At 38.1% G+C, this 19,102-nt stretch overlaps 1 protein-coding gene and 1 long non-coding RNA gene across 2 annotated transcripts in view; both read left to right on the top strand.

The window, feature by feature from the left end:
* The window catches only part of LOC118767397, a 19,899-nt gene extending 15,192 nt beyond the window's left edge, over positions 1-4,707 (top strand). Inside the window, exon 3 of the long non-coding RNA XR_005003313.1 lies at positions 4,696-4,707. This is a non-coding gene — a long non-coding RNA (uncharacterized LOC118767397). The remainder of the gene's footprint in view (positions 1-4,695) is intronic.
* A 3,706-nt stretch (positions 4,708-8,413) lies between these two features.
* Positions 8,414-18,870, top strand: LOC115222630. The gene is made up of 3 exons (XM_029792943.2): positions 8,414-8,690; positions 15,770-15,880; positions 18,127-18,870. The coding sequence occupies exons 1-3, from the start codon at positions 8,664-8,666 to the stop codon at positions 18,331-18,333; spliced, it is 345 nt and encodes a 114-aa protein (XP_029648803.2). The 5' UTR covers positions 8,414-8,663; the 3' UTR covers positions 18,334-18,870.
* The last annotated feature ends 232 nt before the right edge of the window (positions 18,871-19,102 follow it).

The raw sequence follows: 19,102 nt of genomic DNA, 5'->3' as shown, positions 1-19,102 counted from the left end.
TGGATAAAAACTGATAGTCGACAATGAAAAACCTATTTTGACATTAACACTTGATAAAAATAAACCATGTTTATTAGTAGCAGATTACAAATATCATGTGAAAATAGTTTTTTTTATAGAAAATCATATTGTTTAGTCATAGCTTTATTTCTGTATGCGTTCCAGTCCAAAGGCTGTGACCAAGTTAGGGCTCCACCGTTTTCATTTGCTTTTCAATGACCAGTTCCATATGAGTGGCTTTTGTTGAATGGGAGAACTTGATATTGCTTCCCTCATTTTGAGTTTCTAACCATGTTGTAGAGTTTTCCGAGATCTTTGGTAGCAGATGGTCAAAGTGTCTCTTCAAAACATCTACTTTCACTTCGTGTAGAGCCCACAGTGTTTTTGTCATGATATTAAACTGTTGGGCTCTTGAAAAAAAAAAAACAGTCATTTGCAATATCTGCATGTCAACTATTTTCAAATGGAAATTCAGGTTAAAATCTTCAAATAAAGGAAATGACGATTTAAATTAATTACATACTGAAATCATTTACAAGTATATATTAATTACATGCTGAAAGGCGGCAAGCTGGCAGAAACGTTAGCACGCCGGGCGAAATGCTTCGCCGTATTTCGTCTGCTGTTACGTTCTAAGTTCAAATTCAGCCGAGGTCGACTTTGCCTTTCATCCTTTTGGGGTCGATAAAGTACCAGTTACGCACTGGGGTCGATGTAATCGACTTAATCCGCCTGTCTGTCTGTCCTTGTTTGTCCCCTCTATGTTTAGCCCCTTGTGGGCAATAAAGAAATAAGCATACATTAATTAGATGCTGAAATCCATATGTTAATTTTAAACAATTTGGAAAAGCTGGCAAAAACCGATTTAGCGCTGACAAGCAGAAATCATTTCCCATTAGGAGACGTGATGAAGATCTGAAAAAGTGAAGAGAGTTTTAAAACAAATAATAAAAATACGATGATTTCTGAGATTGCACAAATTGTGTTTCGTTGTCACGATAAAAAAGAGTTACCAGAAAACAGCGGGAACCATACTGAGTTGTAGTTCTGCGTCTCTGACACTGACAAAAATTTTTTTTGATATTTAAAATCCCCTGCAGCTTTTAATGGGTTGTCATGAACTAGTTAGAACGATCTAATCCATTTAATGGATCTTTTCGGTTTGAACGGCAGTTTTTGCTAGCGGTGTCATATGAAATTGTCACCCATAATTATGACCCTAGTATCGATCTATTGCATTTCAATCTGTTTTAGGGTTAGGGTTAGGGTTAGTTAGGGTTAGGGGTGGGGGGAAGGGTTTCTTTTTTTCTTCACAAATGTAAATAAACCCAATCCGTTTCTTAAACGAGGGACATATTAATACAGCACAGAATGCTTTTTAGCTCAATAGACGTCAGTGATTGGTTGAAATTTCAAAAATTGAAGAAAAAAACAGCGAATATCTTACAAACTATAGAATTTTCTCAATAAAGCCAAGAGAAAAAGATGTTTTATAAACACATTCTACCAGTATACGAAGTTTAAAATTTTTTAGTTACCTAGAAATTATGTTAAAAACTGCCGTTCAAACCGAAAAGATCCCATTTAATTACTAGTTCTTTTGAACCAAATTAAAAAGGAGATTACAAAACGCATGCATGTTGACATTTTAATGGACGAAATTACCGTTTCATCTGCGCTGTGTTGATAGAAATGGACAAACTTGTGATAGGCTCCTTAAATTTATTGACCTTAGTGAAAGTAAATGAAGTCAACCTATTTCGTGTTTAGCTATAAGAGATTTTGATGAGTTAAGCTGTTTAAAGATATTAATTACTAAAAATATGATGGGGTTACTGCTGTGTCAAGTTCTTTTTTAAATGGTATTCAAGCAAAGGTTTGAGTGTGAGTGAGAAAGGGTACCAGAGGTTGTTTTGCTACACAATGACGCTTATAAGCTCATCCTTGTTTTAACTGAAACCGTATCACACACGTTTCTGAATGCAATACATTTTTCTCTCGGGTCTTTCCTTGTTCCTATTCAGAACTGCAAATACACCATAGAGCATACAATTGAACACGAAGAGGAGGGTGGAGATTTATTCCCATCCAAAGCTTTTAGGCGCAGGAGTGGCTGTGTGGTAGGTAGCCTGCCTACAAACCACATGGTTCCGGGTTCAGCCTCACTGCGTGGCACCTTCGGCAAGTGTCTTCTACTATAGCCTCGGGCCGACCAAAGCCTTGTGAGTGGATTTGGTAGACGGAAACTGAAAGAAGCCCGTCGTATATATATATGTATGTATGTGTTTGTGTGTGTGTCTGTATTTTTTCCCCCAACATCGCCTGACAACCGATGCCGGGGGTGTTTACGTCCCCGTGACTTAGCGGTTCGGTAAAAGAGACCGATAGAGTAAGTACTAGGCTTACGAAGAATAAGTCCTGGGGTCGATTTGCTCGACTAAAGGCGGTGCTCCAGCATGGCCACAGTCACATGACTGAAACAAGTAAAACGAGAGAGTAATATAACAATGACCAGTTATATATGTTATGTATGCTGCAGAAAACGTTTTTGATGTGAATAAACCTCCACTTACCTCTTCGTTTTCAGTTGCCTGAGGGCGTGATTGTGCTGGCAATGTTATATGGTGCAGAGACGTGGGGGCTGAGAGAGGCGAAAAGGAGGCAACTAGATGTGTTTGAGATGAGGTGTCTGAGGGCGATAGATGATGTGACACGGATGTACAGAATAAGGAATGAGGAGGTGCGAAGGCGAGCAGAAATGAGATAAAAACTAACAACCAAAATGGATAGAGGAATGTTTGGCCACATGGAGAGGATGGATGAGGAGCGTATAGTAAGGAGAGTGATGAAGGCAGAAGTGATAGGCAACAGAACCAGGAGCAGACTTTGTTGGTTTGAGATGTTGGAGTGAGAGAGGCACGGGAGTTTACTCTTTACTCTTTTACTCTTTCACTTGTTTCAGTCATTTGACTGCGTGCGACCATGCTGGAGCACCGCCTTTAGTCGAGCAAATCGACCCCGGTACTTATTCTTTGTAAGCCCAGTACTTATTCTATCGATCTCTTTTGCCGAACCGCTAAGAGACGGGGACGTAAACACACCAGCATCGGTTGTCAAGCAATGCTAGGGGGACAAACACAGACACAAACACACATACATATATATATATATACATATATACGACGGGCTTCTTTCAGTTTCCGTCTGCCAAATCCACTCACAAGGCATTGGTCGGCCCGGGGCTATAGCAGAAGATACTTGTCCAAGATGCCACGCAGTGGGACTGAACCCGGAACCATGTGGTTGGTTAGCAAGCTACTTACCACACAGCCACTCCTACGCCTTTATACATTATAGAAATTGCTTATACATTATAGAAAAGCTTGGAGAGTGTTTGTGGACGGATGAGTGAATTTGGTGTTGTTCAAAGGCGTACAGAACCAGCATGATGCGGCGGGAGTAAACAAGCGTATGCTGTCGGGAACCGCTGCTGATGTTGGGGGATGTGCTCGATGCCTTGGCCCGAGCATAGAACGGGGCTCGCCTCTTTGAGCTGGGAGATGAATGGAATGCCTGGTGTGTGTCTTGTTGGGGCTACCCACTCCTAAAAAAAATGGGGAATAGGCCAAGGCATATATATATATATATATATATATATATATATATAAACACAAATACCACGTGCACACATGCATGTATTTATTTATATGTAAAACAATAAAGAATCAATCAAGATAATTCAAATGAGAAGCAAATTTTTCTGTGCTTTTAAATTTCTCCAAGCATAGCAGGATTATGGCGTTACTTGTGAGTTTGTATATCACACACACACCAAAACATACATGCATATATATATATATATATATATATATATATATATAAGTATTAGTGCGTTCCAATGTATTCAAAGCGTCACCCAAAAAAAAACAATGTTCCCTTATAAACACGCCCCCCCCCACAAAAAACATCTGTTTTATATAAATAAGCAAGATATCTGTATGTTCACAATTATATTTGATAATTTCGAAAGACGGACGAAAGCGATGATATGAAAAGTTCTTTCCAAAATTCTGACGACCTTTTCTCAATATTCAGTTCTGTACATCACACCTAATATATATATATAATAATAATAATAATAATAATAATAATATAATAATAATAATAATAATAATAATTGTGTACAGTGCTCAGGTGCACTACAACTCGTCTAAAGTGTATATATAATCAGGTGTAGTTTCGGCGGATTTCGGAAAGCATGAGGGCCTTAAAGGATGCAGTGTCATGGCAGTCAACAACTGACGCAGGCAGTTTATTCCATGCTTCAGCAACTCTGAGCATGAAAAATGTTTCCGAAAGTCATGGGAGCTGTGTTGTTTTCTGACTTTGTAGGCATGTCCACGTGTGTTAGACACATGGAGATCAAAAAGGTGTTCAGTGTTGTTGTTGGTGCGGTAGTTGATAACTTTTGTGGTGTTTACCAAGTCCGTCGCCAGACGCCGGAGCTTCAGTGAATCCATGCCCAGGGAAACAAGGCGCTCAGAATATGGTAGGTGTCTGATGGAGGGTATGCGTTTGGTTGCACGTCTCTGGACAGATTCCAGGAGGTCAATGTTCTGAGCAAGATAAGGGTTCCAAACTGATGATGCGAATTCCAAGTGTGGTCGTACCATAGCTGTATACAGTTTTAAATAGATGGCTGGAGAGCGGCTAACAAAAGTCTTGCTGAGTGATGCCAAGACACCCTCGGCCTTCTTGACAACTTTAGAGATATGCTTTGACCAACGCAAATCACTGCTGACAGTGATGCCTAGGTCACGCTCGCAAGAGGATTTCTTGATATCAGTGTTGTGGAGGGAGTATGTGGACGCAGGGTTTTTCTCCCAAAATGCATGGTGGTACACTTGTCCACAGCCAGTTTCAGTTGCCAGTCTGTGATCCATTGCTGCATTGTGTCTAGGTCTGATTGCAGGAAAGAGTTGTAGACATCAGGATCTGTCCTCTTGATTTCAAGGTACAGCTTGATGTCGTCTGCATATTTCAATACTGTGGCATTCTTTAAATTGGCATCTATGTCATTAATGTATGCCACAAACAAGATGGGACCAAGGACAGATCCCTGTGGTACACCCGATGACATCTCATATGGTGTAGAGTGCTGTCCTAGAACTGTGACTACCTCCTTTCGGCTGAGGATGAAGGATTTCAACCAGTTAAAAAGGTCATCCCTCACACCCATTGCAGAGAGTTTCACCATAAGCCTTTTGTGTGGCACAGAGTTGAAAGCCTTAGCAAAGTCAAGGTAGACAACATCCACTCATGAGCCACTGTCAGTGATCTGAGTAATGTCCTCAACGAACTCGACAAGCTGATCACTGCAGCTGGAGTTAGGGACAAATCCATATTGTGAGGGTCGGATGAGACTGTGAGAGCTCCAGAAGTTCCAGAGTGTGTATCTCTGACACACGATTCCATCAGTTTTGCAATACAGCTAGTGAGACTGACTGGTCGATAGTTGACAGGTGATGTGCGGTCGCCCTTTTTGAACAGAGGAATGACACTGGCAGTTTTCCACTGCTCCGGGCATGAGATGGATGAAACCCAACTAAATCTAAAAACCCAACATAAAATATTCTCACGATCTACTGGAGTAGCTTCCTTCTAAACATATTAATTATGCACAATGCACTTAAAGAGAAGTAATTACTAAAATTAGTCATTACTCATTTTGGCCCAATTTAGACTCTTTTCTTTTAACTTGAAGATTATGAAATTAGGTAGTTTGGGGGTAAAATTGATGTAGAATCAAACAGAAAAAAGAATATGGAGGGTTAAACCCCAAAAATTATCCAGACATTGGATCTTTTCGGTTTGACCGGCAGTTTTTTCTAGCGGTGTCTTACGAAATTGTCACCCATAATTATGACCCTAGTATCGATCTATTGCATTTAAATCTGTTTTAGGGTTACTCAACGCTACTCCGACTGCTACTCTTCTGCTCCTACTACTCGGTTTCTTTATTAGCCACAAGGGCCCAAATATAGACGGGGGGACAAACAAGGACAGACGGGACACCACAGAGAGGACAATATATAGAACGTATATGATGAGATGATTATACTATAATGGGGTCATGAATGGCTGCATGCGTCCCTCGTCACATGCATTACCATTAATCTTTATAAACTGTCCGTTTTTATCATGTATTTACATAACAATTAATTATCGTCTACCATAGGCACAGGAGTGGCTGTGTGGTAAGTAGCTTGCTAACCAGCCACATGGTTCCGGGTTCGGTCCCACTGCGTGGCATCTTGGGCAAGTGTCTTCTGCTATAGCCCAGGGGCGACCAATGCCTTGTGAGTGGATTTGGCAGACGGAAACTGAAAGAAGCCCGTCGTATATAAAGTTGATTTTGCCCAGATGCACAAAATGGTCATAGTAATTTATATAAACTATTGACTATTCAGGTGGAGGTGCGTGGCTTAGTGGTTAGGGTGTCAGCACCATGATCGTAAGATTGTGGTTTCGATTCCTGGACCGGGTGATGCGTTGTGTTCGTGAGCAAAACACTTCATTTCACGTTGCTCCAGTTCACTCAGCTGGCAAAAATGAGTAACGCTGCGATGGACTGGCGTCCCGTCCAGCTGGGGAACACGTACGCCATAGAAACCGGGAAACCGGGCCCATGAGCCTGGCTAGACTTTAAAAGTGCGCATTTATTTTATTTATTGACTATTCGGATAGCTGTCAAACATCCAGCATCATGGTATGCGTCACAAATATTTAGTTTTTAACAAAATATAGTAAAAAATGTAAAAGTAAGACATTTACTTCCGATATTTCAAATGTTTTAAGTTTAAAACCTAGTCCGTTCTCATCCTTCAACAGCGAATAAAAAAATACTAAGAAATTAGCTGGATTAACTCCAGTTTAGCATAATACCGTTCTATATTTAAGAGATGAGGAATTATGTACATTATTTACATTTGACGGATATTTGTCCACATCTTGTTTGTTGTTAACACAACGTTTCGGCTGATATACTCTCTAGACTTCATCAGGGGTCTTGGGGGAAATTTCGAACCTGGGTTCTCATTCCTAAGGTATTTTTCGATGTTGTTTTTGTTGTTGTTGTTATTATTATTATTATATTATTATTATTATTATTATTATTATTTTTACTCAGGTCCACTACGTCATATGCCCACGGGCTATGGCATAGTGGTTAAGAGCGCGGGCTACTAACCCCAAGATTCCGAGTTCGATTCCAGGCAGTGAGCTGAATAATGATAATAATAATAATAATAATAATAATAATAATAATAATAATAACAACAACAACAACAACAACAACAAACAACAACAACAACAACAACAATAATAATAATAATAATAATAATAATAATAATAATAATGATAATAATAATAATAATAATAATAATAATAATGATAATAATAATAATAATAATAATAATAATAATAATAATAATAATAATGATGATGATGATGATGATGATGATGATGATAATAATAATAATAATTATAAGAATAATAAGAATAATAATAACACCGAAAAATACCTTAAGAATGAGAACCCAAGTTCGAAATTTCCCCAAGACACCTGATGAAGGCTGGAGGGTATATCAGCCGAAATGTTGTGTTAACAACAAACAAGATGAGGACAAATATCCGTCAAATGTAAATAATGTCCAGTTTAGCATGTTTTCTGAAAATACGATGGTCATTAGGCACATCATACTCATTTTTCATAGCCTGGCAAAAAGAATTCTATCATAATCTTAAGTGCTTCAACTATTAAGGTAACCTCGAAGAGAAACTTATAAAAATATGTAAAGGTTCAGTTTTTACAATACTGCAATAGTGATGCTATTAATTAATCTTTATTTTTTATACGAAGCAAATTTTCACTGGAAAAATTATACTCATCAACCAACGTATTAATTAAACTTATGAAGAACTAGCAGTATCGCCCGGCGTTGCTCGGGTTTGTAAGGGAAATAACTATATAAGCATTTTTAGAGCCGTAAAGTATAATAGCCATTTCAATATGGCTAACCACAAAGGGGGGGGTGTTACTGTAGCTTTTTACGTTCTGAGATTTAATAATAAATTTTTAGAGAGTTACTTCCCTTATATATGCCAAAAATGCATTAAAAATGGGAAAAATTGATGGTAAATTTTTTTTTAAATCGTAGACTCATCAAAGACGCGCGCTAATACCCAGAAGGGCTCGATATGAATCACGACTATAAGATATCCGGTTTTGGTTAAACTACACCGCAAAATGTGGGAGTAGTTAGGAATCTAAATCGTAGGAGACAGACAGCACACAACCTCTCTTTTATATATAAAGATGTACATTTTGAAACGTCATTCATGAAATCCATCATTTTTTTACAGATGAAAAAAAATCTAACGAGCCGGCGGCTGCTCCACCCGGATACGTTGAAAGCACTGGGTATCCATCCCAACCTGGATATCCACCCCAACCTGGATATCCATCTCAACCTGGATATCCACCCCAACAGGGATATCCACCCCAACAGGGATATCCACCCCAACAGGGATATCCCCCACAAGCTGGATACCCCCCACAACCTGGTTACCCTTCAGCTTATCCAGTGCAACACCAACCACAAATGCAGCAACAACAACAATCTGTTATTGTAAGTAAATATTTTTCTTTTCATTTCAATTTTTAGTGTTCTACACCGATATATCCTAAACTGAGATCTTATATTTAGCTGATTTTTATACTGCATATGCACACTTTAATGGTATCACATTCCTTTATGGTATCACATGGAGCCTGGGTGTTTATATATGTGTATATATATATATATATATATTTATCAATATAGGGTAGCAAAAAATTCAGTAGAAATTATTTGCCACCAGCGGCCTAGTGGGAAAAAAGGAAATAGTCAGAGACTATTAATAAATTCAACAGCAAAATTTAGGAACGACCATAATAGGCCGTTCATCCCGCTAGAAATAGCAGCCAAGGCTTTAACCGCAAAAAAGGTATTAATTCCGTAAACCAGGAGAAAATTAAAAAAACATTTACCCTGTAATACTTTATACAATGCATCGTTTCTTTTGTTTTTTAATGGTAAATCAGCCTGATTAAATTAAATCAAGCTAATCTTCCATAGGCCAACAAATTCATCAGTAAAGTAAGCCAGAATGGACCGATATTTTCACGAGGCAGCACCAACTACTGTCTCGGCAATATCTGACCTAAAATTTTCAAATCATCGTACTCGCGCCAAATTTATCGGCAGCAAATATACACTGCCGATTACGGAATTAATACCTTTTTTGCGGTTAAAGCCTTGGCTGCTATTTCTAGCGGGATGAACGGCCTATTATGGTCGTTCCTAAATTTTGCTATATATATATATATATATATATATATATATAATTTTAATCCAAACGGGAAACAAAAAAACAACAACAACAGGAACAATTACAGTATTATTTTTAATAGGCGCTCAGGAAATGGAAGCAGGGAGGTATGACGTTTCGAGCGGAGCTCTTCGTCGGAAACATAAAGAAGGAAGAGAGAGGAAAGAAAGATCCCAGAGCGGGCAACAGGGAAAGAGAAAAAAGACGACTGGTGTTTACGAGTTGCACATGGTGAAAGGCGGATGTTGACGATAACAAGAGCAAAGTGGGTTTTTAAAGGCAAAAGAGTGGAGACAAGGTTGGTAACCCAACAGATGTGTGTGTATGTGTGAGTGTGTGCGTGTGCGTGTGTGTATGTGTGTGTGTGAGGCGAGATGAAAAAACAAAAAAATATGTGTGTGTTAGTGTGTGCGTCTGTGTGTAGGCGTGTGAGGTAGGGCGAGACTAGTGGTCAGCTAGCAGACAAGGTCAGTAGTAAGAAAAAGAAGGAAGGAGGAAGGGAGGTCAGTAGTAAGAAAAAGAAGGAAGGAGGAAGGGAGGGAGGGGAAGGGGTGGGGGCGTATGTAGCGTGCCAGCGTGTGTTGAGTAGTAGTGTGTGTGTGTGTGTGTCCAGTGTCGTGGTGGTATTAATGGCGAGTAGATTGAATGTGTGTAAGAGTGATGTATATATATAGGCAATGTGTGTATATGTGTGCGCGTGTGTGTAACGAAAAAGGGGGGGGTTAAGGAAAAAGGACTCCAGCTGAGGGGAAGATGGAAGAGTGGTACCGCGGAGACAGGCGTGGGAAAACCCAACGACACGCGACGGTCCCAGGAACGGGCGGGAGGTCTCGTCGGGTCCAAGAGCGAGGTGTATGCGGCGCGTATGCGTGCGCGAGCCGGCGCAAGTGCGTATGTGCGCGCGCCTGCGAGTATGCGCGTAAGTATGTATGTGTGTGGATGTGTGAGTGTGTCTGTGTGTATGTCTGGGTGGCAGTGTGTCCGATGAATGTATGTGAGTATGTGTGTATGTATGTGTGTGCATAGATGTATGTCCGTGTGTGTGTGTGTGTGTGTGTATGTGTGTGAGTGTGTATGTATGTACGTGTGGGTGTGGGGAAGTGTGTGTATGTGCATGTGTGTGCGCGTACATACAGGTGTGTGAGTGAGTGTGTGTGTGTGTGTATGTATGTGTGAGTGTGTATGTATGTGTGTGTATATATATATATATATATATATATATATGTATATAATAGAAATATGTTAAAAAAAGAAAATAGAAACTGCACGTGGTAATGTGAGGAGAAAGAAAGAAAAAATCAACGAAAATACACATTGTAAATAAAAAAAAGTAAAGGCTTTTTACGAAAAGTAACGAAAGATATATACAATTGGATGAACTGAGGTAGGAATAAAAGTAATAAAAGTCATTATTGTGAGATTATTAAAGAGATTCGAGCATACCGACGGTTTCGTAAGTTACTATTCATTGCTTTGAATGAATTTTCTTCACGCCGATATATATATATATATATATATATATTATATATATATATATATATATATATATATATATATATATATATATATATATATATATATATATATATATGTATAGGCGAGAAGAAAATGGGGGACAAATATCAAACAGAAGTGTGTCTTTTGCGCTAGTAAGCTATTATTTAATTCGTAACTAAAGGTGAGAGTGAGAGTGAAGTTGTTTACGATCGTTTCTGTTTACCATGGTGAGGAAAAAGAAGTGCATTTGGATATATCTATCCCTTTGTGGCTTTAAACATCTCTAGCTTATACCTGTATATATATATATATATATATATAATATATATATATATATATATATATATATATATATATATATATATATATATATACTTGGTTGATGAGAGATAGACGATGGAAAATACGAGAATTTTTATTATCGCTGCAATTCTTTCGACCCATCTAGCATTGATCCCTCACGAGCGGAATACTTAACAACTGGATGAAGAACATCCGACGATGTTGATGTGTCTCTTCGGGTGATAAATAGATATAATTCGTTAAAATAACATTTTCGCAATGTATCTTCTCAGTTCATGTAAAGCAAAGCAGCAGATTAAAGGATATAGCTTCATTTATATAGAAGATCAATGATAAAAAAATAACAGATGCAAAAATGAAACGAACACGCAATACAGCGATAAAAGTATTAAATATAACCGTTAACAGATATGGATATATAAACGCCCTCGTGTAGGTTGTACGGCACATGCACACTCGCTCATACAAGTATCCACGAAGATGTAAGCTTACGCACACGTATAGCTTGGCGCACATACGTTCACATAGCGAATTAAATAGCTACTTTACAAGAATGAGGAAGTTAGAGCTAAAGTTAACTCATTCATATCTTAAGGTGAATTATGATAAGCAATTAGGTTAACGGTTACTCAAATTCATTTCCACTGCATTGTGCGAAAGTGCATTTATATGCATGTAAGCATCTTGAGAGTCTTTCAGAAATTCTGAAAATGATCTCATTAGTCCACAGAATAGACAGGGATTCCTCGGAGCAGTGTCGGCACCTCCTGGAAACGATAATATATGTTTTTTGTGTGCCTTACTATGGATCCAAATTATACTTAATTTTATCTCCCTGAAGTTGCCACACAAAATCAGACAAAGATGTTGAATGTCTCTTATTGATTTTCTTGAAACTGGCGACATGGTTGCAATAACGATTCTTGAATGAATCAGCCGTTGCTCTAATGTAAAAATATGGCCCTCCCCTTGTGTGTACAGTACATTTATATACAAGATTTGTACTCATACAGAGGTTCATCAATGGGCATCTTGATTTTTCTCAGCATGCGCTTTTATTATAGTTATTTGTATATATGGCTGTTCTGACTTCATTTTCTGACGTATATATGAAAGTTCTTAGAGGATAATTTAATGAGGGTGACAGGCCAAATCTATGTCTGGAGCAAAGTTTCTGCGACACCAATGTGACGTGGTAGTGGAACAAGGAGATCATAAATAACAGAAGAGACAGACTTAGAAATAGTGTAAAAGTAGAGGTAACAAAGAACTATATCATGTAGCTAGAAAGAAAGCTACGCAATAGGTTTGTCTAGCAAAAGCAGAAGCACAAAGGAAGAGATTTGCTAATGCCTTCTAACTTGAGGGCCAAAGACTAGACCTTGATGATGATGATGATCATGATCATGATGATCATGATGATGATGATGATGATGATGATGACGACGACGACGTATGTGAGGGTGCATGTGTATGTGCACATGATAGGTTTCCTCACAGTTTCCATCAGACAATTCAAATCAGAAGCTATTTGTCAACTGAAAACTATGGCAGAGCGGTAGCCTCATGTTGATCAAGGTACCGTACAGTAGCTGTAGCCCATCTTTTATACCAAGACAAAACAATGTACATGATAACACTTCCAATCAGTTAAGATCAGGAGCCATGAGAGCCACTGTCTGGTACTTATTATTATTATTATCATTATCATTATTATTATTATTATTATTATGATTATTATTATTACTACTACTACTACTACTACTATACTACTACTACTACTACTACTGCTGCTGCTGCTGCTGCTGCTGCTGCTGCTGCTACTACTACTATTACTACGACTACTACTACTATTATTATTATTACATTATTATTATTATCATTATCATCATTATTATTATTATTATTATTATTATTATTATTATTATTATTATTGAGTGAGAGAGCAGTGCATGCCATCAAAGTGACACTGGGGTAAAATATACGAAGCCCAGTATACCCATCATGACTACCCGTCTGATAAGGGTACACCAGGCACATGCATCACAACCATATGTGCGCGACATGGTGATCTCATATCAAGATAAACAGTACATGACCTTGCAGGTGGGGCCCAGTTATAATTTTCTTGTGGTCGAGTAGCCCATCCAACTCAAAAGGTCCCTGAATAAGGGTTGTTTAAGGATGTTTAACGAAACACCCATGTTTCCAGAGGTGAATTATTCAAACCCCAAAGAATTCCTCTCAACACATGGCTATGATGCTCCCCCACTACTTCTGCTCGTGGTCAGAGATCCACATATTGTCAGCCACTAAGGGACATGGTCAACTGGTTAAGGTCAAACAACTGACAAGCAAATCTGTGGTATTGAGCAGAATATTTGCTGTAACCCATCTTTTATACCAAGACAAAACATGTACATGATAACACTTCCAGTCAGTTGAGATCAGGAGCTATGAGAGGCACTGCCTAGTTCTTCTTCTTCTTCTGATTATTATTATTATTATTATTATTATTATTATTATTATTATTATTATTATTATTATTATTATTATTATTATTGAGTGAGAGAGCAGTGCATGCCATCAAAGTGACACTGGGGTAAAATATACGAAGCCCAGTATACCCATCATGACTACCCGTCTGATAAGGGTACACCAGGCACATGCATCACAACCATATGTGCGCGACATGGTGATCTCATATCAAGATAAACAGTACATGACCTTGCAGGTGGGGCCCAGTTAGAATTTTCTTCTGGTCGAGTAGCCCATCCAACTCAAAAGGTCCCTGAATAAGGGTTGTTTAAGGATGTTTAACGAAACACCCATGTTTCCAGAGGTGAATTATTCAAACCCCAAAGAATTCCTCTCAACACATGGCTATGATGCTCCCCCACTACTTCTGCTCGTGGTCAGAGATCCACATATTGTCAGCCACTAAGGGACATGGTCAACTGGTTAAGGTCAAACAACTGACAAGCAAATCTGTGGTATTGAGCAGAATATTTGCTGTAGCCCATCTTTTATACCAAGACAAAACAATGTACATGATAACACTTCCAGTCAGTTGAGATCAGGAGCTATGAGAGGCACTGCCTAGTTCTTCTTCTTCTTCTGATTATTATTATTATTATTATTATTATTATTATTATTATTATCATTATTATTATCATTATTATTATTATTTGTTTGACTTTTGGTTTACATTTGTACAAGTTGGCTCCAAGTCTCACCCAGAGACCTCACGAGACAACAAGTTGGAAGTTCATGTTAGTGTTATGCCTAGGGTGCCATATATTTGGTTTTGTACATAGTTATTATTATTATTAGTAGTAGTAGTAGTGGCAGTAGTAGTAGCAGCAGCAGCAGTAGTAGCAGTAGTAGTAGTAGTAGTAGTAGTAGTAGTAGTAGTAGTAGTAGTAGTAGTAGAAAGGGTGATCTAATGGTAAGGGTACTGCATTCACGGTCGCAAGATTGTGGGGTTTTTTTTTTTTCAATTCTTGAGCAAAAGCAAGTCATCTCACGTGACTCTGCTCTCACTTCGGCACCTGACACGTGACACACCAGGCACCTGTTGAGGCAACGTCGATTTGGCGGAGGAACGTATAGCTAACGTATAGCATTATGTATTTATAACTACAAACAAATCTAAAGACTCATACGTCGACTTCCATCATCATCGTTGTCGTCGTCGTCATTGTCAGCGTCGTCTTTATCATAAAAATAAATAAATGCTGCCCTTTTAAAGCCTAGCCAGGCTCATGGGCCCGGTTTCCCGGGTTTCTATGGCGTACGTGTTCCCCGGCTGGACGGGACGCCAGTCCAACGCAGCGTTACTCATTTTTGCCAGCTGAGTGGACTGGAGCAACGTGAAATGAAGCGTTTTGCTCAAGAACACAACGCGTCGCCCGGTCCAGGAATCGAAACCACAATCTTACGATCATGATGCCGACACCCTAACCACTAAGCCATGCGCCTCCACCGTCGTCTTTATCATATCTTCTAAAATTATCTTCATCATTATCGTCATCACCGACATCGGATCTTTTCGGTTTGAACGGCAGTTTTTTTCTAGCGGTGTCATATGAAATTGTCACCCATAATTATGACCCTAGAATCGATCTATTGCATTTCAATCTCTTTTAGGGTCAGGGTTAGTTAGGGTTAGGGTTAGGGTTAGGAGTGGGGGAAGGGTATCTTTTTTTTTTTCACAAATGTAAATAAACCCAATCTGTTTCTTAAACGAGGGACATATTCATACGGCACAGAATGTCTTTTACTTCAATAGACGTCAGTGATTAGTTGAAATTGCAGAAATTGAAGAAAAACAACAACAAATATCTTACAAACTATAGAATTTTCATAATAAAGCCAAGAGAAAAATATGTTTTATAAACACATTCTACCGGTATACGAAGTTTAAAATGTTTTAGTTACCTAGAAATTATGTTAAAAACTGCCGGTCAAACCGAAAAGATCCCCGACATCATCATCATTAGATGATTTCATTGAATTTATTACCTTTTGTTTTCAGGTTACCAACCAGCCACAGCAATACCATGAAGATAAGATGCTAGCAGCAGTTCTTGTCACCCTTTTCTGTTTTTGTCCAACAGGCATTGCTGCTATTATATATGCAGATAAAGTAAGTAGAATATGAACACTTCTTGGAAAAAATTAAATTCTATAGCTTTCGATTCATTTTACCCGAAAATATTCAAATTTTATTGTAAAGAATACTATAGTTAGGCCAGTATTTCACTTGCTTAAAAAACATGTCTTTTATAGGTTTCTCGGTTTATTGATATTATATTTTAAAAGAAGGCGGTGAGCTGGCAGAAACGTTAGCACGCCGGGCGAATTGCCTAGCGGTTTTTCGTCTGTCTTTACGTTCTGAATTCACATACCGCGTAGGTCAGCTGGTTCTCCCTCAAACAATGTCAGGTTTTCTCGTGATATGACCAGATATAGGTGCAGGAGTAGCTGTGTGGTAAGTAGCTTGCTAACCAACCACATGGTTCCGGGTTCAGTCCCACTGCGTGGCATCTTGGGCAAGTGTCTTCTGCTATAGCCCCGGGCCGACCAATGCCTTGTGAGTGGATTTGGTAGACGGAAACTGAAAGACGCCTGTCGTATATATGTATATATATATATATGTGTGTGTGTGTGTGTGTTTGTGTTTGTCCCCCTAGCATTGCTTGACAACCGATGCTGGTGTGTTTACGTCCCCGTCACTTAGCGGTTCGGCAAAAGAGATCGATAGAATAAGTACTGGGCTTACAAAGAATAAGTCCCGGGGTCGATTTGCTCGACTAAAGGCGGTGCTCCAACATGGCCGCAGTCAAATGACTGAAACAAGTAAAAGAGTAAAAGAGTAAAAGAGAGAGAGTCCGGTGTGCTGTTGGTCAGGTATCAGAAGACGTTGCCCCCATCGGGGTGAGACCTTCGTCAGACCAAATTCATTGCACAGAATGTTCCCAAATCTTTCAAGGAAAATGCTAATAGAATTGACTATTTGATTCATAGTCAATCGCCTGTCATCCATCACCATGTAAGGAACACGATCAATGTTTTTCCCGGGGGTGGCAGCTGCAGGACATCTAAAACTTGGATTACCTTCAAGACTCTCCGTTTCCCTTCCTGTATTCAGCTGCCCACTTTTGCACTATTGATAAGGCCGGAGCATCATCCTCTAATGTAGCAACCGTATCATCATGAATGTCGTTGGGGTCCAATACCACAATACCAAATTTTGTATTTTCAAGAAAAGTCGCCTTTAGTTACTTTTGAAGCCTTCTTTAAACAGTCAATTTACCTGAAAAAAAAAAACCGATGGATTTATTAATAAGACGAGCTGAAATTAATGCATACAAGATTTCACAGTTCTAGTAACATGATATATGCCTATAATTTTCTCAGCCAAAATTTTTAACACCAAAATAGCAATTGCAGTTTTGACGATATATCAACTTTTATAAGAGCGGTGGTTCTTAAATTCACAAATACCAGTCACACATCACCGGGCGCAACACCACTCTCTTCGACTTCTTTATCTATATATGTATAAAGCTGAAGTTGTCTGTGTGTGTGTGGATGGTTTGGTAGCCTTCAACTAACACTATCTCCTCCGAGACCCTGCGGCGCAAGTTGACCAAAATTGAGAGTATGATAGAAGAAGGCTTGCTCTTCCTTCCGAAGAAGAAAAATTCAAATCGGACCATGTTAACACCAAAAATTATTTACATCAAAAAGGTGCTTTTTTTCTATGAAAATCCCTATTTTTTACGATTTTTTTACTGCGGTGTCGCCATTTTTCGGTGTATTTCAACCGGAAAAATGTTCACTTAAAGAGAATAACAAGCTACATAATGCAAAATTTTTACTTTTCAAAAATTCCAATTCTAAAGGGTCGAAAAGAAAACAAACCCGAGCAACGCTTGGCTATACTGCTAGTTAATGATAAAACAGAATAGATTATAGATGTTTCATCTATAATCTGTCTTCGCAATGGTCTTTTGGCAAGTTTAAACATCTGGAAACCAAATTTCTTTTTTATTAAACATAGCAATTTGTCGTCCTCCTTTTCAGTCATTACACCCTCCTTATAAGTAACACTGGATTAGAGCACGATGTTTGATTTGTATTGTACAGGGACTTGAAATAATGTTGTTATGTTATTGATCTCAAGTTAACATGAACACTGGCAGGTAATTTCCTTAGAATCCCCCAGACAAATGTGTTTCTATCTTTTATAAAAATACAGTGAAATTTCAGGTTTGCTCTCTGTACCATGTAACTGATATCAGTTGTAAATATATGACAATATACTTGTTGACGTTATGTTATATCAACGGATTTTAAATATAAATTAACTTTTATTTTATCTTCTAGGCAAACACAATGGCCCGAACTGGTAATACAGCAGGCGCACAGGAAGCTAACAATAGTGCAAGACAATTTATCAAAATATCAATTATTGTTGGTATTATTGGGAGTGTTATAGCTGCAGCAATAATAATTGCTGTCATTGTTATAGGTACAACAGCTGCTGCCTCTGCAAGTAATTATGTGCAGAACAGTTACGGTAATTCATATTAAATGGAGAGTCTTCACTTTTTTTTTATTCATGTTTTAATCTAATCATTAAAAACATGTTTAAATGCATTGGGAACTACAATCAACAAACTACATATTTCTTATTAAACGAAATAACTTCAAATATTAAACAATGATATATTCTGATCGGTGAACTCTACAACCCCAGCCTGATGGCAAGAACCAGTAAAGGAGTAGAACCAATAAAGAAATATAGAGATATTCCTACACAACTTGTACTATTCCTCCCGTCCAGTTCAATCACCCAAGAAAGCATTAGGTGATGCTGTGGCATTTTGCTTTTACTTAAATGTTTTTTACCATTATCTCAAAAACATTCAAAGTTTAAATCCATTGTATAAACATAAATGTTAAACAAAGCGTATATTAAACGCTTTCCTAATTTTTTCAAAATGTTGCCTTAAAGTCAGTTATTTATATGAGAGTTAAAAATCCAACTGATGCACAACAAATAAACTGTTATACAAAGATTTTACATAAATGGCTAAAAGTGAAAACTACATTTAAATATTGACTGCAAATGCAGAGGAATATTACTTTTAGCTTTCGTTCATAAATATTTTGGTAAACATTGGTTTTAATATTTCTTCTATCATGTCAAAGAATGGGAAACGGAGTTCACAACAAACAGGCAAATTATTTTTCAGTGTTGTAATGATTTTATTTTGCAATGTCTGTATTAAACTCTAGCATATGTAATTCGTCTTTAAAACAATATGTGAAAATATTTTCCTCTCATAAATATTCTAAT

The sequence above is a fragment of the Octopus sinensis genome, linkage group LG2 (genome assembly GCF_006345805.1).
Source record: "Octopus sinensis linkage group LG2, ASM634580v1, whole genome shotgun sequence".
NCBI classification, from domain to species: Eukaryota; Metazoa; Mollusca; class Cephalopoda; order Octopoda; family Octopodidae; genus Octopus; species Octopus sinensis.
The sequence above is the reverse complement of the archived record's forward strand: the minus strand, read 5'-3'. Positions and strand labels throughout refer to the sequence as shown.

Bases quoted from the DNA above. Each gene is read 5' to 3' on its own strand.
- LOC115222630 (XM_029792943.2), top strand. From the start codon at position 8,664: ATGCAGCAACAACAACAATCTGTTATT. The intron at 8,691-15,769 runs GTAAGTAAATAT...TTTTGTTTTCAG, and splicing joins AACAACAACAATCTGTTATT to GTTACCAACCAGCCACAGCA. The intron at 15,881-18,126 runs GTAAGTAGAATA...TTTATCTTCTAG, and splicing joins CTATTATATATGCAGATAAA to GCAAACACAATGGCCCGAAC.